Source organism: Pelodiscus sinensis, chromosome 32 (assembly GCF_049634645.1).
Source record: "Pelodiscus sinensis isolate JC-2024 chromosome 32, ASM4963464v1, whole genome shotgun sequence".
NCBI classification, from domain to species: domain Eukaryota; kingdom Metazoa; phylum Chordata; order Testudines; family Trionychidae; genus Pelodiscus; species Pelodiscus sinensis.
In genome coordinates, this window is record NC_134742.1 from 5853249 (window position 1) to 5878816 (window position 25568).

Consider the following 25568-nt stretch of genomic DNA (forward strand, 5'->3'; position numbering starts at 1 on the left):
CAACGTGCAAATGAAGCCCGGGAAATTCAAATCCCGGGCTTCATTTGCAACTCCGGTTGCCTACATTAACCACCCTAGTTCGAAGTAGGGTGGTAGTGTAGACGTACCCTCAGAGTGGTTTGAAAGACCTACATCAATGTCTTACCACTTGTTAAAGGGCAATCTAGGTTAGGACAAACATGACTGACAGATTCCAAGGTCAGAAGGGGACCATTGTAATCTTACCTAGTGAGTCTGACCGCCTGTGCAACACGGGCCAGAGACCAGTCCCACAATAATGCCTTTTGAAATAGAGCACCCCTTTAAAAAAATCCAGTATCAATTTAAAAATTGGCAGTGGTGGAAAAAGATGCCATTTAATGTTAATGTACCCTTTGTAAATTTTTCCAATGGTTAATTATCCTCTGTGTTAAACATGTTTTATGTAAACATGTGTAGGGAATAATTCCGGACACACTGGGTGCAGGTGAAAACAAGCAGAGGATTTATTGTACACGCAGCACTGGCGGAGTGCCAACCAGGTGTTAGCCTGGGGAGCACTAACATAACCAAAACATACATTAGATTATATAGGTAGCAGATGGATGGAGAGGAAGTGATTTGATAGGTCTAGCAGTGGAAATGAGATATGCACGTAAGCCAATGAACTACGAAAGTTATCTCTGCCCATTGCCAATTAAACATGTTATCACTAATACAGGTAGTTATTCCTAACAAGTTAAATGAGCCAACATAAACAGGATGGACACCCCCAAAATGGACATGTTGCTGTTAGCTCGTTAGCTGAAATTGTGATGTCTACTGCGAAATGACTCCTTCCTTGTGTTGGCACAGTCCTTGGATCCAAGCTGATTAATCTAAAATTACAGGAGACAGTAAGAAAAACCGCGTAGCCTGGCTGATACCAGCCAGGCCTTATCAGAGTACGGCCCCTTTGGAATGTGTTGCCAAGGGAATCAGGGTCAAGTTAACTGCTGTCTATGTGCTTCCCGGGCCTGACCTAATTATTTCAGATTTGAGTACTCAGTTCTCAGCAAGATACCATGGACTGCCTCAGTTTACCCTACACATGTAAGACAAGGCACATTCATTCCCCACCAAAACTGGGGATGGTTTGATTATGGATTTGGTGCTTAGGAAGGAATTTAGGTGTCATGGTGGACCACAAGCTAAATATGAATCACGAGTGTGAAACGACTGCAAAAAATGCAAAGATGATTCTGGGCTGCATTCCCAGGAGTTAATGTGAGCAAGACACGAGAAGTCATTCTTCTGCTTTACTCTGTACTGGTTAGGCCTCAGCTGGAGTCTTGTGTCCAGTTCTGGGCATCACATTTCAAGCCAGAGGCGGAGAAACTGGAGACGGTCCAGAGAAGAGCAACAAAAATTATTAAGTTCAAAAATATGACCTATGAGGTAAGACTGAAGAATTGGGTTGGTTTCGTTTAGAAAAGAGAAGACCGAGACGGGTCATGCTAGCAATTTTCAAAGTACCTGAAAGGGTGTTACAAGGAAAAGAGAGACAAATTCCAGTCAGGGTAGTTAAACGTTGGAATAAATTGCCTAGGGAGGCTGTGGAATCTCCATCTCTGGAGATATTTAAGAACAGGCTCGATAAACATCTATCAGGGATGGTCTTTTTGGTGCTGGGTCCTGCAGAGCAGAGGCAGCTGCATTAAACAGCAGGCTGCTAAGTACTATGCAGCTGGGTAAAGAGGAGAACGCTTCACACAGTTTCCCCGCCCTCTAGCAAAATCCTTCAGGTCCCATTGTCCAGTTTCCAGCCAATAAGACTGAGACATTTTGCTAAAGGCAGGGACAGTGAATGAAGCCTCCTCCCTCCCTCGTTGTGCTGGAGCAGAGCCACTTGGAGCTGCCCACCCAGCACTCAGGCAAGGAGACTACAGAGCTGCTTGCTGGCAGCCACCTAAGGTAAGTACTTCACGGCCAGAGTCTGTCTCTGGCACCCCACCCCCATTCTTTCCCCAACTACCTGCCCCAGGCTACCACCCAAACTCTCTATATACCCTCTCCGCATCTTCTCCAGGTCACATTTCTCTCCCAGATCCTGCATCCCCTCCTAGACCCCTCTCCCAGGCCAGAATCTCTTCCATACACATACCCCTCCCTGATCCTGCACCCCATAACCCTGCCCCAGATCATAACTCCCTCCTTCACCCAAACTCCCTCTCAGGCCCCACACTCCCTCCTGCACCCCAGTCCTCCATCCAAGCTCCCTTCTACACCCCACCTGTTGTCCCGGACTTCATGCCCACTCCGTAGAAATGCGGCCCTTGAACACTTTCCAAAATTTTGGAGCAGTCCCCCATTCAAAAAAAATCATTGCCCGCCCCTCTTGTAAAGCATTGTTTGAAAACTAATAACTTGTGGGGCAGTAATATCATGGTGAAACATCTGCAGCTGCATTATATGAAAAAATTAGGAGTTCCCCCAAAGAGATCTCGGTGGCACATGTTCAAAGCCAGGGAGCCCCAGTTAGGCAGATCTGCTCAGGCAGGTCAGAAACAAAGAAAAGTGAGTTCTCCTTGGTTTACATATAACTTGTATACAGGATTGTCAGAGAGCAAGAGGGAGAAGATGGGAGACAAGGAAAATCCGCCTTTCCGGAGCCAGAGAGAAGAAACAGGACAGACCATGTCACCACAGACATGTTGCTTCTTTACTGTTTGAATTAATTTTGCTGAGAGAGGTGACCTTCAGGAAAATGCATCTTGAAGGAGCACTGGACTATAGAAGTGAGGGACAAAAGCACCCCAAACTTTCCCTCCTTCTCTACCTCTCTCTTCTCACCCATGACAAGAGAAAAAAGCCACTGGATTTTGAGAGCTGATCTGGTTTGAGACCTTGGGCAGAAACGTTACTGAGACCCTGCAGTGAGGGAACCAAGTCTACTTTATCACCACGAACCAAGTCTACTTTAAATTGTGAAACCTCTAATCTGTATTGTTCTTGACGTTGTTCCTCACTTTATGCCTCTTTACTTGAACACACTTTGAATTTCTTTATAAGTAAACTAAAAGATTTACCTGGCGTTGCTCAGGTCCTTAACTCACGTAAGTTTTGGTTTTCTTCATTTAAATCATTGTACTGGGGTAGGGCTGGGCATGAGGGTTCAGGCTGCAGGGAGCCCAAGTCTGAGAGGACGACTCCAGCCCTCTCTCACTCCAGTACCATGGGGCCAGGTGAGAACCAGCAGCGTAACACAGAACCAGGCTGCAGCACGAAGGGGACATGAAGGGGGACCAGGTCCAGGCTGTGTCACATCTGGTCTCCAATTGCATTCAGTTCACAGGTCCCCTCCCCCAGCATGCACCTCTCACTATAGAAGGATATCGGGTTTGCTGCAGAGCCATTTTCTCACCCTGCTGCAGATGGAGCTGCTGATGTCGAGGTCGTCATCCAGGTAGGCAGTGTAGACAGCCCAGTAGTCTTTTCCGCAAAAAAGCTCCGATCGCGAAAATGATGATCGGGGTTTTTTGCGGAAAAGCTCGTCTACATTGGCCACAGACGCTTTCCGGAAAAAGGGCTTTTCCGGAAAAGCATCCTGCCAATGTAGACACTCTTTTTCCGGAAATACTTTTAACCGATAAACTGTTCCGTTTTAAGCATTTCTGGAAATTCATGCCAGTGTAGACATAGCTCAGTGGTTTCAGAGGGAGGCAAGACACCCTCTACTGGTCAGTTGTGGAAATGGCTGCCCCAAGGAATAATTCCGCCCCAAAGTGCAGTTAGAGGCTGGCCAGGTCCCCAAAGCCAGAAGGTTTCTATTCCTTCTAGTCGTACCCTGATCCAGAGAGAGAGCAGCCTGCCTGAAGTGTCAGGAGAACACATCTCCCAGGTCACGGCTGCCTCATGGCCTGAAACATCCCCCTTTGTAGAGGACTCGGTGTCTGACTCTGGATGATCTCATGATCCACATTAAAGTCCTGTCCTATTATGCATCCTGCTGAGCTCTGGGACTCAGGAACCTCCTGTGCCAGCGAGTTCCCAAGGCTGCTAGTTTGTACTCAATACAGCCACAATTCAATCAATTCCATAGAATGGTCATCTTAAATCAACTAGACTGCTCTGAGGGTGTCCACAAGCGCATGGACAGGAGCGATCCAGGGGATATCGTGTGCTTAGATCTATACAAACCCTTTGACAAGGTCCCTCACCAAAGAGGGATGTAAAGAAGAAGTCGACTTGTTGACTGCTTGCCTCCCCCCCTGAACTAAATGCTAGTATTTTTATGGGTAAAGCCGCTTGCCTTTCAGCAACACCCTTTAACCCCGATAGGCTTCATGACTTTTTAGCTGCACCCTACTCAGGAGATCTCGTAACCTGTTGTGATATTGACCCCATCCGCATCCCCAGACAGCATCTCTGCTTGTTCAGAAACCATAATACCTCATCTTCCATAACACCCTCCTAGCTACGATGACAGACTCTTTTTATAGACCACGCACTGTGACTTTTGGCCTCTTCCCTTTCTTCCTTCTCTTTCCTTCTATCCCAACTACAAAAGCTACTGGTCCTCTCACAAAACACTCCTCGTCCTTCACTAGGTTCATTGGCTTGCCCTTCATCTTACTGTGTCTTTAGCTGCTAAGCCTCTTGACTCCACTCATGCCCTTTCTGTTTATGCCAGTGGCATGGCCAGGAAAATGGGGTGGGCCCAGCGTTGGGGTGGGCAGCATTAACTGGGGCTGCTTCCTCCACCCCTGACATGAGGATTGTGGCTTTGTGGGGCCTCTCCCCACCCTTGCCCCCTGCAAGTCCCCGCTTACTCCTGCTGGAGAAATGGTGTCTAGGAATGGGGGTCGTGCCCCTTCTTCCCACCTGATGCTCCGGGGGAGCAGTGTCAGGGCATGACCCTGCTCTGCCTGCCAGTCTAGGCTCTTCCCGTGAGGACCAGATCCAGGTATGTCCCATTCCACCTTCCTTACCCTGTAGGAGCCAGGCAGGCACAGAAACAATTGGTAGGGTGGAGGTGTTGAGAGCCATTGAACCAAACTGTGTGTGATAGAAACCCATTGAAGCCAGGGGCTGCAGTAGGACCACTAGTTCCCTCACCCAGTGTTCCTCAACCAGTGGTATGAGTACCTTTAGGGGTACTCGAGAAATGTCGAGGGGAGGAAAGGGAGGGTACATCAACACAACTGAAATTTGAAGAAAAATGAATTTTTGTTTTCAGTTTTACAGCATTTTATTATTGTTATGATTTTTACTCCCAAAAAGTCATCACCTGCCCAGCTATGGTTAAGCTGTTTAAACAAATGTGTTAGAATGGTAGAAAAAAATGTGTGTGTGTGAAAACTGTAGGTACTAGGGGTATATATATATATATTTTTAAAAGGGGTACTGTATAAAAAAAGGTTGAGACACACTGCCCTCACCTATGGTATCAGGCCATGATGGGAAGATACCTCCTGGGCCTGAACCAATTATAAGGATTCTGGGTGATACATATGGGCTGTGTCTAGACTGGCCAGTTTTTCCAGAAAATCAGCCGCTTTTCCGGAAAAACTTGCCCACTGTCTACATTGGCCGCTTGAATTTCCACAAAAGCACTGACTTCCTACTGTAAGAAATCAGTGCTTTTTGCGGAAATACTATGCTGCTCCCGTTCGGGCAAAAGTCCCTTTTGTGCAAAAGTTTTGCACAAAAGAGCCAGTGTAGACAGCTGAGATTTGTTTTCCTCAAAAAAGCTCCGATCGTGAAAATGGCGATCGGGGCTTTTTTGCAGAAAAGAGCGTCTAGATTGACCACGGATGCTTTTCCGCAAAAAGTGCTTTTGCGGAAAAGCGTCCATGCCAATCTAGACGCTCTTTTCTGAAAATGCTTTTAACGGAAAAATTTTCCGTTAAAAGCATTTGCGGAAAATCATGCCAGTCTAGACGTAGCCTATGTAGTAATGTTGCTAGGGCATAGATTATGGCTGTATATGCTCATATTTGTACTGAGGCAACCCGCATCAATGGTCTTTGGGGCTAAGAAAGGCAAGTCTGCATGAGCAATGAGTCAGGATAAACTTACGCGTTATTAGGGAAATTATTTCCAATGTGACTCAAAGAAAAGCGCTGGGAGTCTTGGTCTTTAGTATGCCAACTTCCCGAATGAAACTCTTCACAACGGGGCATGCATGTGGCGAGAGAGACTTTTCAGGGAGTCAATCCCAGCTCCTGTTAGGCCAGAGAAATAGAAGTGGAGCTAGCAATCAAGTCCCCCAATCCTCAAAGGAGCTTCCATTTCTCTTTTGAACGTTTTTATTCCAGCTTTGAAATGAAAATAAACAAACAATCCCTTGGAATATTGACCATGTGACAGATCACAAGCCTGCTTTCTGCTTCATTTCTGCAAATAGGGGGTCCTGGATGCCTTTTTAATTATATCAGGAAAGCTTCCTTCTCACAAATCCATTTAACAACAGCACTGCAGGTCTCAGAATGAATCTGCTTTCCTTTTATCACTCCACAGCTGTTCCTTTCGGCAGGGCCCACTATTGGGAACCTAGAACAAAGGAGAAATTCATAATTTGTGCATTTGAATATATTAAACCAATGACAGCTTTTTCACCTCAAGAACTCACATTTGTAATAACTCTTGCTTTCTTCCTTCTCCTGTGTATTTTCCTACTGTGCCCTAGGGCAGATATGATGAGCAGGTGTGTCTCAGCAGAAAAGACTTGTCGACATTACCAAAAGAGTTATTTATTCCTAAGGGAATTCTGTGCCACTGCATAGGCGCAGAATTCATGTGTCCCGGAGAATTTTCTTTCCGTAGAAATTACAGTCTGCCCCGGAAGTGCTGCAGTTCCATCTTTTGCCCAACAGAGGTCACTGTGGCACCAGAACACAGCAGGAATGAAGAATTGCTCCAGGAGCAGAAATTCAACACCAGCACCCAGGCCACAGAATCAGGTGAGCACAGAGTGGAATGCACAGGGTTTTGGGGGGCGGGGTGTTCAGAATGGCTGGGGAGGACAAACCAGGGTGGGGGATCAGGAGATAGTGGGGGTGACAGTGATGAATCAAGGGTTGAATGGGGATGGAAGTGCAAGGCCTCATGAGGAGAGGGGAGGAGACTACGGAGGCACATCAGGATGATGGGTGAGGGGGACAGGGGCAAATGCATCTGACTGAATGGGAGAGCCTTCAGGCCAACCAGGATCTTCATGGAGAGGTTTCCTGATCCCTGAAAAATCTCCTGCCAAAAAAGCATTCTGTTCTCTGCTGATCCCATCCACCCCAAACAACCCTCCAAGTTCACTCCCAGGCTCCTCAGCAATTAATTCTCTCTCCCTTAGCTCCTTTGTTACTCTGACTCCCCCCAGCCTTTGCCCGGATCCTGGTTCTGTATTGTAGCCAAAATTATTACTCGAAGTGCTGTATTGATATGTCTAATAAGGAATCCATTTGTTTTAAAAAACAATGTCTTGCATCTTTTTTGTTGTCTGAACAGTTACAGAAATACTTGCTGATGGATATTTTGAAATAAATTATGAAAATAATTCAAACCCATGTGGTTATATTGTGTTATTTCAACAAAATATGCTGGATTTTGTAGACTTTTAAAATATTATGGGCAGAATTTTTATTTTTATTTTTATTTTTATTTTACTCATAGACTCATAGACTCATAGACTTTAAGGTCAGAAGGGACCATTATGATCATCTAGTCTGACCCCCTGCACAGTGCAGGCCACAGAATCTCGCCCACCCCTCTTAGAATAATCCTCTCACCTATGTCTCAGATATTGAAGCCTTCAAATACTTTGAAGGCCCCAACATGCAGAGAGTCCTTCAGCTGTGATCTGTGCCCAATGCTACAGAGGAAGGCGAAAAACCTCCAGGGCCTCTGCCAATCTACCCTGGAGGAAAATTCCTTCCTGACCCCAAATATGGCGATCAGCTAAACCCTGAGCATGGGGGCAAGACTCACCAGCCAGACACCCAGAAAGTTCCCTATAGCAACTCCTATCATCCCTCCATTGACCTATTTCCAACTGGTAATGAATGGTCAATTAGTTACCAAGATCATGTTATTTCATCCAACCATCCCCTTATCATAGAATCAGAACTGGAAGAGACCTCAGAAGGTCGTCAAGTCCAGCCCTCCGCTCTAGGCAGGACCAATCCCATCTAAATCAACCCGGCCAGGGCTTTGTCAAGCCAGAACTTAAACACCTCTAGGGATGGAGACTCCACTACTTCCCTAGGTAACCCATTCCAATGCTTCACTACCCTCCTAGTAAAATAGTTTTTCCTAATATCCAATCTGGACCTCTCCCACCACAACTTGAGACCATTGCTCCTTGTTCTGCCATCTGTCACTACTGAGAACAGCCTCTCTCCATCCTCTTTGGAACCTCCCTTCAGGAAGTTGAAGGCTGCTATCAAGTCCCCCCTCACTCTTCGCTTCTGCAGACTAAACAGACCCAAGTCCCTCAGCCTCTCCTCGTAGGTCATATGCTCCAGACCCCTAATCATTTTGGTTGCCCTCCGCTGGACCCTCTCCAATGCGTCCGCATCCTTTTTGTAGTGGGGGGCCCAGAACTGGACACAGTACTCCAGATGTGGCCTCACCAAAGCCGAATAAAGGGGAATAATGACATCTCTGGATCTGCTGGCAATGCTCCTCTTAATGCAGCCTAATATGCCATTAGCCTTCTTGGCTACAAGGGCACACTGTTGACTCATATCGAGCTTCTCATCCACTGTAACCCCCAGGTCCTTTTCTGCAGAACTACTACCTAACTGGTTGGTCCCCAGCCTGTAACTATGCTTGGGATTCTTCCGTCCCAAGTGCAGGACTCTACACTTGTCTTTGTTGAATCTCATGAGATTTCTAGTGGCCCAATCCTCCAATTTGTCTAAGTCACTCTGGACCCTATCTCTGCCCTTAAGCGTATCTACCTCTCCCCCTAGCTTAGTGTCATCTGCAAACTTGCTGAGGGTGCAATCTATCCCCTCATCCAGGTCATTAATAAAGATATTGAACAAAACCGGTCCTAGAACTGAACCTTGGGGTACTCCACTAGAAACCGACCGCCATCCTGACATCGAACCGTTGATCACTACCCGCTGGGCCCGGCCTTCTAGCCATCTTTCTATCCATCTTACCGTCCATTTATCCAATCCGCATTCCCTTAACTTGCTGGCAAGAATATTGTGGGAGACCGTATCAAAAGCCTTGCTAAAGTCAAGGTATATAACATCCACTGACTTTCCCATGTCCACTGAGCCAGTTACCTCATCATAGAAGCTAATCAGATTGGTCAAGCACGACTTGCCCTTTGTGAATCCATGCTGACTATTCCTGATCACTTTCCTCTCATTCAAGTGTCTCAAAATGGATTCCTTTAGGATCCCTTCCATAATTTTTCCAGGAACCGAGGTAAGACTGACCGGCCTATAGTTCCCTGGATCGTCCTTCTTCCCTTTTTTGAAGATGGGCACTACATTTGCCTTTTTCCAATCATCCGGGATTTCGCCCGATCTCCACGACTTTTCAAAGATAATGGCCAAAGGCTCCTCAATGACGTTTGCCAACTCCTTCAGTACCCTTGGGTGCATTAAGTCTGGACCCATGGATTTGTGTACGTTTAGTTTTTCTAAATAGTTCCTAACCTGTTCTTTACCCACCAAGGGCTGTCCATCTTCTTCCCATCTTGCGTTGCTTAGCACAGAAGTCCAGGAGCCGACCTTGTCCGTGAATACAGAGGCAAAGAAAGCATTGAGTACTTCAGCTTTCCCCACATCCTCTGTCACTAGGTTACCTCCTTCATCCATTAGGGACTGCACACCCTCTCTGATCACCTTCTTCTTGTTGAGGGGGGACAGAATTCCACGAGGTGTAATAACAGCAACAAACATATAATAATTCCCACAGACATATGGCTGAATTACACTGGAGTGAAGTCGAGTACACACAGCTGGAATTTAGAGAGATATTGCCACTATCCTCAAAATCAGTGTTAAAAACCCAAAACATACACAAATAAGTTTATTTTAAAGACCTGCTGAGACGTGGAAATATAGAGTTGGCAAATTAAACAACCTTAACACTGTCCTATAATGACATCATTCAAGAACTAGACAATGAAGGTATTTTACTGTTTATAGTCCTATCTTAGATTAATAGATCTTAAGTCTCAAAAGGATGGTTTGGATCATCTACTCTGAATTTCTGTGTCCAGAAAGATACATTATGATAATCAATGCCATTCAGTATCACCCATGGAGATGCTATGGATTGTCAGAAGATTATATTCTCAGATGCAGGCCCCTTTGTGTTCTTGAACACAGCGTGCAGATGTGAATGCCTCATCTCAAAAAAGATACACTGGAATTGGAAAAGGTTCAGAAAAGGGCAACAAAAGTGATTAGAAAGATAGAATGGCTGCCAGATGAGGAGAAATTAATAGGATTGGCAATTTTCAGCTTGGAAAAGAGATGACTAAGGGGGGGATATGATGGAGGTCTATAAAATCATGCTCGCTCTGGAGAAAGTGAATAAGTAAAAGTTATTTATTCCTTATAGTAACACAACAATGAGGGGTCACCAAATGAAATGAATAGTCAGCGGGTGCGAAACAAACAAAAGGAAGTTTTTTTTTCACACAGTGGAAAATGCATGCTCTGTGGAACTCCTTGCCAGAGGATGTTGTGAAGACAAATACCATAAAGCTACATCTAGACTATGGGGCTACTTCAGGATACTTTCAGTAACCCAAAATAGCTATTCCACGTCTTTTAAATCTATTTCAAAATAGATTTCGAAAAAATGGGCTCACTATTCCAATATCCCTGTAACCTTATTCCACGAGGGTTAAGGGACATTTTAGAATAGCGGTTTATTCTGAAATTAGATTGAAATAAGATACACAATTTGCATAGCTCAAATTGCGTATCTTATTTTGACCTATGGGTTCAGTGTAGATGCACCCTAGTAGGGCTCAAAAAAGAGCTAGATAAATTATTGGAGGTTAGGTCCATCAATTGCTATTAGCCAGGATGACAGTATTGGTGTCCCTGGCCTCTGTTTGCCAGAAGTTGGGAATGGGTGACAGGGAATAAATCACTTGATTCTCTGTTCTGTTCATTCCCTCTGGGGCACCTGGCATTGGCCACTATCGGAATACAGAACACTGGGCTAGATGAATCATTAATCTGATCCAATATGGCCACACTTATGTTCTGAAAGCATGATCTAGTCCCATTAGTGAATATATTCTCTTAAAATCTTGAAACAACAGCACACCTATGTGCCTTGTGGAAGCAGGATATTGAATGATGCAGGGGAGTTTTATATTATGCAGCTGAGAGGTGTCCAGGAGGAAAACAGTGCAATTCCCAGCACTTCCGGTTGTCCTAGCACAACCAAACACTGAGCTTTCTTTCTGTTAGAAAAAGAGGAAGCTGCAATCAAATTTGTTGGCCCTAGCTCTGACCATTTAAGAGTTCTTGAATAAATGGACTCATGCAGACACACACAGATGGATGGACTCACAGACAGACAAACACACAAATCTCTAAAATATATAGAGAGCTATCTTAGAGAAATTACCTTTCTATTGACCTCTGTCATGATCTTCAATTCCTATTAGTGACAGAGGGAGGGAGTGTATCACTTTTTGTCCCTGTCAAATCAGAAAGTCAAACTATTGTTTCTAAGCTGCTAGAAAATAGTAAACATCAGCAACGCTCACCGTGTTTGATCCAGATGGGAGTTGTCCACCCAGGTCCACTTCCTCTTTGGGGATGTCATGGTGAGTCCCAGCCAAACCGGATTTGTGTCCTGAGTGACACTGGCTATGAAATCCTGTGAAGTACAAATTAGAAGGGACTGAATGAACATGCCGTAAGTTGATACCATTTCCTGCATATTCTCTTTAGACACAGGCTGTTGATTTTCAGGGGCTCTCATGAGCAACCATCAGCACTTGGTCCCCTTGGACCTGAACCAAAGCTATTTCTTTCCAAAGACAGGTCATTCTGGAGTTAGAGGGGCTCCCTAGGAACTGGCTGTTGGTGTTGGGCTGAGATGCCTGGGAGAAGGGATTGCCCTGCATGCTGTTTGACCTTCTCTGTTCCAGGGCTGGTATTCCTGTGTAAATAGCAAGTCATCCCAGACTCCATGTTGTTAACTTTTCCTGCACCAGAAATAACTCAACAAGGCCCCAAAATGCTGCTTCTGCTTGGCAAAGGAGCAGCAGTAGTGTTAGAAATAGGGGCAATAATATTATAACAAGTGACCTATTACCCCAGCTGCAGTGTATGTAATTTAATAGAATCATAGAATACTAGGACTGGAAGGGACCTCGAGAGATCATCGAGTCCAGTCCCCTGCCCTCATGGCAGGACCAAATACTGTCTAGACCATCCCTGATAGACATTTATCTAACCTACTCTTAAATATCTCCACAGATGGGGATTCCACAACCTCCCTGGGCAATTTATTCCAGTGTTTGACCACCCTGACAGTTAGGAACTTTTTCCTAATGTCCAACCGAAACCTCCCTTGCTGCAGTTTAAGCCCATTGCTTCTTGTTCTATCCTCAGAGGCCAAGATGAACAAGTTTTCTCCCTCCTCCTTATGACACTCTTTTAGATATCTGAAAATGGCTATCATGTCCCCCCTCAATCTTCTCATTTCTAAACTAAACAAACCCAGTTCCTTCAGCCTTCCCTCATAGCTCATGTTCTCTAGACCTTTAATCATTCTCGTTGCTCTTCTCTGGATCCTCTCCAATGTCTCCACATCTTTCTTGAAATGCGGTGCCCAGAACTGAACACAGTACTCCAACTGAGGCCTAACCAGCACAGAGTAGAGTGGAAGAATGACTTCTCGTGTCTTGCTCACAACACATCTGTTAATGCAGCCCAGAATCATGTTTGCTTTCTTTGCAACAAATTTGCCTTTTACTTTACCATCTCCTTTTCATCCTGGATCACCAGGAGGTGAGACCTCTTCGCTAAGCAATCATCATTGCTCCTGTTCCAAATTCCACTCTCTTTAGATGCCCAGTAGCATTTTCCCTCATGCATATGCCAGTCCGTGGGGCAGAATTTGCACCCAGAGGCCTCTGGAGTAAGGAAAGAAGATAGTTTTGTTTAAGGATAGGCCTTGTTGCCGGATGGCAGGACACACTGCAGCCCAGGGGGAAGGTGCATTGGTAGAGGTGTCAGCCAGACCTCTAGTATTGCAGAATGGAATCACAGAGCTGGAAGTTTGTGGGGATCTAATGCTTTTATTTGAACATGTAAATCCTTAGACTGTGTATATAGACATGGTCAGTGAATGCAATCTCCCCCGTCCACCCAAACATCATGCAAAATAGAAAACTAGAGCTGTCCAGCAAAAAGATTGCCATTTCTGCTGGCCGCCTTCTGGTGCATTTAAAGGATAGGTAGTGGGTAATGTTCCCTCTAATCTTTTGCATCCATGTGTGGGCTTTTTCCATGTATGTGCAGAATAATTTCCTCAGCTCTTACAGTTTCCTCAGCTCTTATAGTTTTTCAGGTGGTGGCATCAAAATGGGATTATTACACCTCATTGCCACTTTTGAACAGCAATGTTGCTTTGCCAGTTTGGGTAGCTACATTTCCCCCCTCCCTTAATTCCCTGTGAAATTGCAGTTGGATATTTCTGCTCTTTAGCTCTTGCATACAGTGTTGTAGTGCGCTGCTAAAGAACCAGAAAGTTCCTCCCCAGAGATGGCTGCTTATTGTTGATAGATGATTTATGGTAGGGAGGTTGCTAAACCAGTGTTTCTTAACCAGTGGTATGAGTACCTTTAGAGGTACTCGAGAGAAGTCTGCGGAGTGCATAAACACAACTGAAATTTGGAGAAAACTGAATTTTTGTTTTACGTTTTACAGCATTTTATTATTTTTGTACTTTTAACACCCAAAAATTTCATCGCCCACTCAGCTACAATTAAGTTGTTTAAACAAATATGTTGCAATGGTAGAAAAAATATGGTGTGTCTGAAAACTGTAGGTACTGGGGGTACTTATAATTTTTATTTTTTTAAAGGGGTACTTTATAAAAATAAGGTTGAGAAACATTGCTCTAAACCATAGTTAAAGCCATAGGGTGATCTTTTCCCCCCGCAGGACACTGTTGTGTATATGGTGGGATATAGGAGGAGTGGAAGAATCTTTCAACCTTTGGGGATGCAAGATTCACAAGCAATGAGGGTATTTATGGCACATATGGAAGCAACCTGTTCTGTGTGTACTGAATTACAAAGTTGCCACTAGACGTCACCGCAGTGCAGGAAGCTGCAGTGGTACCTATGAGGTTACCTTCTGAGCGACTGTAGGAAGGCTGACACAGAAATTGTTTCAAGTGAGACAGGAACTCTTCCAGGTTAGTGGTGTGTCTGGTTCCATTGGTGAAAACGTAGGTGGCACCGTCGTTATTCATGCTATTCGTTGCTGCTCTGGTCTGTTCTTCACAACGGACGTGTAACTGGAAAACTTTACGACAGCACCAACATCAGTGACAAGAGGGGGTCAGAGAAAACTTTCACCATGATTTCAACAGCTTCCACCCCACCATCAACCTCAGCATGGACCAATCTACACGGGAGGTCCATTTCCTGGACACCACGATACAAATAAGTGACGGTCATATCAATACCACCCTATACCGAAAACCTACCGACCGCTATACTTACCTGCATGCCTCCAGTTTCCATTCCGGACACACCACACGATCCATTGTTTACAGCCAAGCACTGAGGTACAACCGCATATGCTCCAACCCCTCAGACAGAGACCTACACCTACAAGATCTTCAACAAGCATTCTGTAAACTGCGATACCCACACGAGGAAGTGAGGAGACAGATTGACAGAGCCAGACGTGTACCCAGAAGCCTCCTGCTACGGGACAAGCCCAAGAAAGAAACCAACAGAACACCACTGGCCTTCACCTACAGTCCCCAGCTAAAACCTCTCCAACGCATCATTAGTGATCTTCAACCCATCCTGGACAATGATCCCTCGCTTTCACAGGCCTTGGGAGGTAGGCCGGTCCTTGCCCACAGACAACTCGCCAACCTGAAGCATATTCTCACCAGCAACTACACACCGCACCATAATAACTCGAACTCAGGAACCAATCCTTGCAACAAACCTCGGTGCCAACTCTGCCCACATATATACACCAGCAACACCATCACAGGACCTAACCAGATCAGCCATACTGTCACTGGTACATTCTCCTGCACATCCACCAACGTAATATATGCCATCATGTGCCAACAATGCCCCACTGCTATATACATCGGCCAAACAGGACAGTCCCTACGTAAAAGAATCAATGGACACAAATCTGATATTAGGAATGGCAACATACAAAAACCTGTAGGGGAACACTTCAATCTTCCTGGACACACAATTTCAGCTCTAAAAGTAGCCATCCTGCAGCAAAAAAACTTCAGGACCAGACTTCAAAGAGAAACTGCTGAGCTACAGTTCATCTTTAAGTTTGACACAATCAACTGTGGATTAAACAAAGACTGTGAATGGCTTGCTAACTACAAAAGCAGCTTCTGTTCTCTTGGAATTCACACCTCCAGATCAGCTGCTAGAAGTGGGCCTCATCCTCCTTGATTGGATCCACCTGGTCATCTCCAGCCTGATCCTGGCCTGCATATTTATTCCTGCCTCTGGAAATTTCCACTACTTGCATCTGACGAAGTGGGTCTTTGCCCACGAAAGCTTATGCTCCTACACTTCAGTTAGTCTATAAGGTGCCACAGGACTCCTCGTCGCTTTTGCAGATTCAGACTAACACGGCTACCCCTCTGATACTTGAGAGAAAACTGAGTGTTTAATGGGGTTGTCACCTTTGCGGAACAAATATCTGGGACGTCCAGGATGATCCTGAGCCTGTGTAATTAAACAGCAGACTGGCTGTGTACACGGAGCATCTAGACTGATTAAAAGAATGACCTTGGGAAAACCTAGCCAGGAGTTATGAACCTGAGCAGATACAAAATTCGTTTGTAGATCCCTGCAAATTTACAGATATCTGCTTTATATCCACCGGTATCCGCATCCACATTATTGTGGCTGTGGATACCAATTTTGTATCTGCGCAGAGCCGTAACTGTAAGTTGTAATCCCCTTTTCCCTACACATTTAACTGGGACATGATCTAGGCACATCCCAGGACTCTCATGTTTCCAGCTCTGATGTACATTTTGTTCATAGAATCATAGAACACTAGAACTGGAAGGGACCTTGAGAGGTCATCGAGTCCAGTCCCCTGCCCTCATGGCAGGACCAAACACCATCTAGACCATCCCTGGTAGGGGTCTATCCAACCTGCTCTTAAATATCTCCAGACATGGAGATTTCACAACCTCCCTAAGCAATTTATTCCAGTGTTTAACCACCCTGACAGTTAGGAAGTTTTTTGTAATGCCCAACCTAAACCTCTCTTGCTGCAGTTTAAGCCCCTTGCTTCTTGTTCTATCCTCAGAGGACAAAGAGAACATTTTTTCTCCCTCCTCCTTGTAACATTCTTTTAGCTACTTGAAAACTGCTATCATTCCCTCTCTAAGTCTTCTCCTTTCCAAACTAAACAAGCCCAATTCTTTCAGTCTTTCCTCATAGCTCATGTTCGCTAGACCTTTCATCACTCTTGTTGCTCTTTTCTGGACCTTCTCCAATTTCTTCACATTTTTCTTGAAATATGGTGCCCAGAACTGGACACAATACTCCGAGTGACGTCTAACCAGAGCAGAGTAGAGCGGAAGAATGACTTCTCATGTCTTGCTCACAACACTCTTGTTAATGCCTCCCAGAATCATGTTTGCTTTTTTTGCAACAGTCTCCCACTGTTGACTCATATTTAGCTTGTGGTCCACTATGGCTCCTGGCTACCTTTCTGCATTACTCCTTCCTAGGCTGTCATTTCCCATTCTTCATATCATATGGTGACCTGCAATGAGGATGTGCCTGGGGTTCTGATCACATAACACATTGGAAGCAGAAGTGGAATCTCAATGGCATGTGGGAAAAGGAGAATTCATGGTACACTGTTACATACCTGTGCAAAGGGTTATAAGCCCTGGAACTACTCACCCCACAGTCCCAGTGCTATCACAGCAGCCAGCAGGACAATATTCCCAGCCCATCCGACCCCTAGAGCAATTCGAATACAGCGGGCACGCTCACAGGAATCTGGAACAATCCATATGTGGAGCTCATTCTAACACCCCTTCTGCTTCTCTGCCAAGCAGAAGCAACATGCCAGGGCCTTGTTGGGTGGTTTCCAGTGTAGGAGAAGACAACAACATGCAGTCTGGGACTACTTGCTATATTTATACATAAATCCCAGTCCTGGAACAGAGATGGTCAAACAGCAGTCAGAGATAATAACAGTGAGACATGGGATGCTGTTGTATAGCCCATAGCGTATTTATGTAACACCAGAAGCAATTATTTGAAGTGTCTTACCAGAATACCATATGTCAAAGCTGAAGATATACTAAAGATAACTATGGGTATGTCTACACTACAGCACTAAGCTAATTCGAATTAGCGCATCCAGACTTAAAAACTAGTTCGAATTAGCGTTTTGCTAATTCGAACTAGCATGTCCACATTGAGAGGACCCTGAACCGAGGTTAAGGATGGCCGGAAGCAGTGCCGGCAGGGCATCAGATTAGGACTTAGAGCGTGGAACTGCTGCCTCAGGCTAGCCGAGGGATGTTCTTAAAAGGACCCGACCCCCACCCTGGACAGACAGTTCTCAGGGGTTCCCCGCTTGCAAAGCAGTCCTGGTTTGGAGTGCCCTGAGTGCCCACACTCGGCACATCACAGCACTCGGCCATCAGCCCGGCTGCACTTGCCGCAGGCTGCCATTCGGGGTGAGGGGTCAATCGTGGGGCTGCAGGAGAGCTTCCACCCCAAGGAGCCTGCAGAGCCAGCCCAGTCCTCCCCATCGGGGGCTCGTACCCCATTCCACCCTCACCTCCTTCCACTTACCCCTCCCTAGCCCCCCTTCCTGATGTACAAAATAAAGGACACGTGTGTTCAAAAATAGAAGCTCTCTTTATTGAACAAAACTGGGGGAGACTGGGAAAAGGAGGTGGGAGAGGGGAAGAGAGAGGGTGGGAGAGGGGAGGGCAACTAAAATGATGAGGGGTTTGGAACAGGTCCCATACAAAGAGAGGCTAAAGAGACTGGGACTTTTCAGCTTAGAAAAGAGGAGACTGAGGGGGGATATGATAGAGGTCTATAAAAGAATGAGTGGTGTGGAGAGGGTGCATACAGAAAAGTTCTTCATTAGTTCCCATAATAGAAGGACTAGAGGACACCAGATGAAATGAATGGGTAGCAGGCTTCAAACTAACAACAGAAAGTACTTCTTCACAAAGCAAATAGTCAACCTATGGAACTCCTTGCTGCAGGAGGCTGTGAAGGCTAGACCTAGAACAGAGTTTAAAGAGAAGTGAGATAAAGTGATGGAGGTTGGGTCCATGGAGTGCTATTAGCCAGGGGGTAGAAATGGTGTCCCTGGCCTCTGTTTGTGGAAGGCTGGAGATGGATGGCACGAGAGAAATGGCTTGGTCATTGTCTTCGGTCCATCCTCTCCAGGGTACCTAGTGTTGGCCGCTGTCGGCAGACAGGCTACTGGGCTAGATGGACCTTTGGTCTGACCCAGTACAGCCATTCTAAGTTCAGGGCTCAGGGTTGGGGGTCTCACTGGACCACTTTGATTTTCATGCAAACCTGCTCCTGGGTGGCCAGGTTGGCAGCTATCCTGCCCTAGACGGCCACTTTCCTGTGCCTAGTGCAGAGGTCGTGGATGAGGTCCACGGTGTCTGCACTAGACCAGGCGGGCGCCCGCCTCTTGTGGAGCTGAGCAGGCTCCTGGGAGCCGCCAGCCTGGTTCTGGGGAGAGGCGGAGGCCTGTGTGGCAGCGGGTGGCTGGCTGGAGCCGTGCCAGGTGCAGCGTCTGCTGGCTGGGTGCTGGCAGGCTTACACCTGGCACGGGCACTGTAGCCAGCCCGTGCCCCTTTAAGGGATCCGGGTCTGGGAGGGGGGCAGAAGAGTTTCCCTGGTGGTGCCCAGAGTGGCCACCAGGGAAAGCTGGGGAGGGCTAGCCTCCCTCTAGTTCGAATTAAGTGGCTACATAGCCCTTAATTTGAACTAGTTAATTTGAACTAGGCATTAGTCCTTGTAGAATGAGGTTTACCTAGTTCGAATTAAGCGCTCTGCTAGTTTGAATTAAGTTCGAACTAGCGGTTTGTGTGTATAGACGCTATGAAAGTTAATTCGAACTAACGGCTGTTAGTTTGAATTAACTTTGTAGTATAGACATACCCTATGAGAGAAACAAGGAAAGTGAAGTAACATCATTTAAGGGATCAATTTCTGTTGGTGACAGACAAGTTTTCAAGACACACAGAGTTCTTCTTCAACGCTTCTCTCTTCCATCAAGAGAAATTGGGCCAATAAAAGATATTACCTCACCCACCTTCTTCTTCGAATATCCTGGCACCAACACAGCTGTACTCCACTGCAAACAATGTCAACTCGTTAACAAATGAACCGTCACTGACTGGTTGGCTCTGTCACATAAAGGGTGAGGTCCTAGGTACTTCCCTTTGTGGCTACACAGAGAATCTGTGCTTCAGCCATACCAGTTGAGGCAAGTGGAAAGCTGTATTAAAACTACAAGCTAGCTCTTTAAATAAACAGGAAAATAAAACAAGACAAGGAGACCGGTGGAACCTTAAAGGTTAACAATTTTATTATGGGATAAGCTTTTGTGAGTTGCAGCTCACTTCATCAGATGCATGAAGTGAAAGTGACAGAAACTGACAGTAGGGCTACAGACATGGAAGTGTTGGTAGAGTTACAGAGAAGGGACTGTTACCTCAGAGCTAATTCAGTCAAGGTGGATGTGGACAACAAGGTCAGAATACCTAAAGGGAACGATTGCTTATTGTAATGAGAGAGCTTTTCCCAATCCCAAATTCAGACCCATACTGATGGGGTGCGTCTAGACTGGCATGATTTTGCAGAATTGCTTTTAATGGAAAAGTTTTTCCGTTAAAAGTATTTCTGCAAAAGAGCGTCTAGATTGGCACAGGTGCCTTTGTGCAAAAAGTGCTTTTGCGTAAAAGCATCCGTGGCCAGTCTAGACACGATTTTGCACAAGAAAGCCCCGATCGCCATTTTCACCATCAGGGCTTTTTTGTGCAAAACAGTTCTTCCCTGTCTACACTGGCCCTCTCGCGCAAAAATATTTGTGCAAGAGGGCTTTTTCCTGAGCGGGAGCGTCAGTGTATTTGTGCAAGAACACTGACAATCTTACATGAGATCGTCAGTGTTCTCGTACAAATTCAAGCAGCCAGTGTAGACAGCTGGCAAGTTTTTGCCAGTCTAAACGCAGCCATGGTGTCAAATGTGCATATGAATTCCAGATCAAAACCAGTCTGCAACATGAAACAGCGGAAATAAGTAATTTTTCCCTTTCAGTATTCTCGCCTTCTTATTCATATCTGTCCCAATTGATTAGCTCTAATGTAACACCCTCATCTCTGTAACCGTACCACCTGTTTCTTTTTCTTTCACTTCATGCATCTGACAAAGTGAGTTGCAATTCACGAAAGCTCATACCATAATAAAATTGTTAGTCTTTAAGGCATGACAGGACCCCTTGTTGTTTTTGATGAAACACAGTGTAGACGTAGCCAATATGTCGGGCTCTGCCCAAGAGCATGTGAGCTGATTAGAACAAGCAAAGAAAGAATTATCATCTTCACGCAAGGATCCCCTTCACTTTCCGTATTTTCTGATTCTTCTCTGAACATTTCCCAGGTTTTGAAAAAGCCGGGACTCAAGTTTTCCCGATTTTTTTTTCACGCAAATTTGGCTTTTTTGAGACCCAAGAATTTTTTGGCAGAAGAAGTAGACCTGAAACTTAAAATCAAGTGGGAGGAGGAAGATTCCACACCTTGACTACTGACCACACTTTGAGGGGAGGGCCCTTCTGGACCCTGGCCCTGCACCACAGCCTAACCTGCTTCCTGTGCATGAGTTCTGTCTGACTAGGGTCTGTCTGCCTTGGAGAGCAAGATGGAGAGACGGTCTGGTACTGGCAGCCAACCCGACCCACACAGAACCACCTTCCTGACTCTATACAGAGCTTCAGTGTGGTCCCAGGGAGCAGATGGGGCTGTGCTAAGGGCCGAGATCAGGAGAAGACTCTGTCTGATCGAAGAGCCAGTACTCACAGGCTATGTCTACATTTCGCTCTCTTGTGCAAGAACATATGCAAATGAGGCATGCCTCATTTGCATATGTTCTTGCGCAGGAGAGCGCAATGTAGACATAGCCACAGTGTGCAGCACACCATTCCCCTCCTGATCAATGTTCCCGCTGATCTTTTCAGTCCACATGTGGAATAAATTTTGTTCTGTGCACTGAGGCATAGGCCAATGTGCACCACTAGTAGAAACAAAAAAGCTAGCTGTCAGCGCTCTGCTAATCGGCTGGTGGTATTTGAATCCCTCCTGAGTCGCCGCACAAGCGCATAGCTCACAGGGAACACTGCTCTTCTTGATCCCAGCCCTGTCTGCTTCCTCTGAGCAATGGGGGAACAAGATGAGCAGGGAGCATGATCTCAATAGCTGAGACCACCAGACTGCTATATTGTAAGTACCCCCTCTTCCATGGCCTCCAAGAGTATCAGGTTCCCCTTGGACCCATCCACTATGTTTTGTTTTCAGTTTTGACTATGTGTACTCCTTTTAAAAATTTTAGAATAAAGAGTGATAAAATCCCAGCAATTTTTTTTAATAAGGGCCTTTGTTTTCATCCCCATGCTACAAGGGGGAAACTGAGGCACACAGGTGATTTGCCCCAGGACTCTTCAGCAGCAGGCGAGGGTCTCAGCCACAAGAGCAATTTTCTTTGTAAAGACTAAAACAACTATGGAGTTTACAGCGCAAACTATAGGCAGTTCACTGCAAAATAAACAACAAAACAACCTTTGTGTCGGTCTTTGCGTGGAAAATACAGCTTGTTGATGTGTGCCAAAGTTTCCTCGCACCTGAGAATGACACACACACTTCAGAGAAAACTTAAAAAACAACAAGTGGTCTGGTAGCACTTTATAGACTCACATGTTTTGTTAGTCTATAAAGTGCTACCAGACCATTTGTTGTTTTTTAAGATTATCTTGTACGGACTAACTTGGCTACCCCCAATACTTTAGAGAGGCGAGGGAGAAGAGATGTTATCTTTTATTGGCTCACTTGATTACTTGTGTGACTGGGCCCTGTCCCATGCTCTCTGAAAATTGGCTTATGCATATGCATCTCTCTCTCATTGATAAAGAAGCTGCGCCTTATGGACTCTCTCTGTGTAAAACTGTTATACAGAGTAAGGCGGATTTATCTGGGGTTTTGATCCTCTTCGGGGCTGAACTCTTGACTTCTGTTAATGGCCTTAGAGCTGGGCCTTCTCAGGGCTGACCTGATGTGTGTATGTTGCTCTGATGGGGGGGCGGGGGCTGTTACTTCCGTGTCTTGGCTGGGGGAGACCAAATCATGGTGGAGAGCACCAAAGGGCAGGTAGGTGGGCACTGGGGCATGGTCAGCCCCAAGGGGACCTCTGAGTTACAACCCATCACAACCAATTCTGTTCATTCCCTCGGGGGCATCTGCCGTTGGCCACTGTCCAAAGACTGGATGGTCCTTTGATCTGACCCAATACGACTGCCCTTATGTTCTTATTGGATCAAGTTCAGTTGGTGGAAGACACAAGCTTTTGAGCTGCACACACCTGAAGGAAAGCTCCGTGTGGCTGGAAAGTTTGTTTCTTCCACCAACCCAAGTAGGTCTGGTAAAAGCTTTGCCCACCTATCTCGTCTCTCTCCTATCCTAGGACCAACACAGCTACACTTCATGTGCACAGCTCAAGGGAGACAGAGATTTTTCTGCCTCTAAGACAGATACACGGGTTGGGGAAGCTCATTCCGAATCAGGCCGGTGCTGATAAATGCCTGCTGTTTGAAGTCTGTTTCGAGGCCAGCTGGACCGCTACTGGTTTTAATGTCAGCCCTCGAGAAGAATTAGTTCTCATCTGACATTTAGGCCCGGAACGGTGCTATGCAGCGTAGTTAACCCTACCACACATAGTGAGTAGCAGGGGTGGATATAGGGCAGGGCAAACGGGGCGGCCGCCCCGGGCCCCGCGCTCCAAAAAGCCTCGCGCATGCGCCGTGCAAAGGGGGGGCCCCACGAAATTACGCTGCCCGGGGCCCCGCAAAACGGTCATCTGCCCCTGGTGAGTAGTTGCTGGAACAAATCTTTAGCTGTGACATTGGAAATACAAAATTAAAGGGCAGATTCAGCCAGTCTTACTCCCTGTGAACCATCCACTCACCCTGAGATGCTTTCACTCATCTCTTCTGAAATGCAGCACATAAAGGATCAGGCGAGGGCTGTTAGAGCCGTCCAGTGGAGTTGGGTGCCCGATTCTAGTAAATTGCAGCTCCGCTGGTTTTCTTTAAAGCCAGCCTGTAATTGCTGTGTTGCAAAAGCAGGTACCCAGGGCGCTCGGAGACTTACCATGGGCCCCACCTCCTGCTGCGAGGCGGCCTGCCTGTCTCTGCTTCTGCCGGAGGTCTAATGCCATGTAGCCCTCTTCGTCTTCCATTGGCCAAGTGTGTCCCTGCTTTGATTTCCCAGCAGGGGCTCAGAGCGGGGCAAGGAGGTGCCCCATTAACTGGTCATCAGGCATGATCTGTGCAGCTCAGGGCACCTACAAGCACTGACCGTTCTTCACTAGAAACCACACAGGAAATGCAGACATTGAGCGGTGTGCATTAAGTGGCTACCGCTCTGTCTTTCCCCCTCCCCTGGATTGTTCTGAGAACTGAACGGGCCGGGTAGATCGGCTTTGAATTCAAGCGGGTCAGGGCCCCCCAACTAGCCCTGCTGAATGGGGTTTACAACCACTGAAAGTTTGCCCTGTGTCCACACTAACCGCCTCCTAAATCATTTCCACCGTGACGTCCTCTGGGTACCAAAACCAATCTTCCCAGCTCAGCCGCAGAAGCAGTGCATTCTGGGAAACTCCGCAAACCCTCCTCCCCCAAGGCACTGAGGGGCAGCAATGGGAGGGGAGAGATGGACATGTATAAATCATTGGCCAAGACGTGGTCTGTGACCCCAGCTATGGGTGACCTGCAGAGGCTATAGGTCTGTTACAGACCTGCACACGGCCTCTGGCTCTTGTGCAAACTATAGGGGCTCACACTTCTAGCTCTGAAGCTGCCTGGTTCAATTCCTGCTGGTGCTCATCAAGTAAGTGCCCATTTTTCCAGTCCTTTTACCATTCTCATGGCTCTCCCCAAGCCTTTCCAATTTAGCAACATGTTTCCTGGATTGTGGGCACCAGATCTGGACACAGGATCCCAGCAGTGATCACACCAGGGCCAAAACCAGATGTAAATATCTTCCCAGCTCCTTCAAGAGTCCCCTGTTTCTACATCTCAGGGTCATCTTAGCCCTTTCGGCCACAATGTTGTACTGGGACAGGAGTACGTGGGAAGACAGCCTCATGGTATGTGTGTTAGTAGCATTCTGAGGCAGGCCTTAACATGGGCAGAGTTAAGGTTGTTTTGTGGGTGGAGCATTCTCCCTCTTATAGATCAGTGACCTACGTTCCTTTGCTACAATAGCTGCATATCACATTGTGTATTGTTTAACCGGCCTTTGCTGCTACAGTCTGGCAGGTGAAGAGTGTGATTTTCCAAAGTAGTGCCAGCGGTTTGACACTAGAAAGAATTGTAACCAACCAGTGAACTTGCTGGAAATTGATTCGAGGCATTTCAGCTAACACATGAGCTGAGCCTGCCCATGGGACTTTCTCAGGAAATTGCCGTTGGTCAAGAAATCGCTTCACACAAAAGGAGTTGTTCACACCACCAGCATCCTTTGATGCTGCAGCAGGGCTAGTTCAGCTCAGCACTTCCTGTCAGTGCGGGGGGTTGCCATTCGCTGCTCTCACTCTCCCCCTCCCCTGCACGCGCGTGCACACACACACACACACAGCCTCATGCTCTAGATGTCCCTAACATCCTGCCTGCTAGAAGCTGGGACAGAACAATATGGGATGGATCACTCGGGAACTTCCCTGGTTAGTTCATTCTCTCCAAAATACCTATTGCTGGTGAGTGTTGGAAGACAGGTCACTGGGCTAGTCTGATACAATTAGCCTGTCATAAGACGGGATTTTCAGGTGTTCTCTCCAGAGCGCGCGCGCTCGCTCTCTCTCTCTCTTCCTACTGCCTCCCCCCCTCAGCTCTTCTCCCCCTCCTGCCTCTCTCTCCCTTCCGTCTCTCCCCGCCCTCTTCCCCTTCCCCTCCGCCGTGGTGCTTGGCTGAGTGCTGCCTGCTCAGCTGGGCTGCCGCGAGGGAGGGGGGCGGGGCGGTGACGTACACGGCCGGGGCCAGGGCCGTGTACATCACCGCCCTCCCTTCCCCTCCCATCCCGGGGAGCCCAAACAGCCTCCTGCACTG

At 46.6% G+C, this 25568-nt stretch overlaps 1 protein-coding gene across 1 annotated transcript; it reads right to left on the minus strand.

The window, feature by feature from the left end:
• Positions 1–5905: 5905 nt before the first annotated feature.
• LOC142823201 (killer cell lectin-like receptor subfamily F member 1) lies at positions 5906–15401 on the minus strand. Its single transcript, XM_075913801.1, has 4 exons — positions 14316–15401; positions 12936–13090; positions 11714–11826; positions 5906–6513 (listed from the first exon to the last, which is right to left on the minus strand). Exons 1-4 carry the CDS (start codon positions 14434–14436, stop codon positions 6390–6392), a joined length of 513 nt encoding a protein of 170 aa, XP_075769916.1. The 5' UTR covers positions 14437–15401; the 3' UTR covers positions 5906–6389.
• Positions 15402–25568: the final 10167 nt, after the last annotated feature.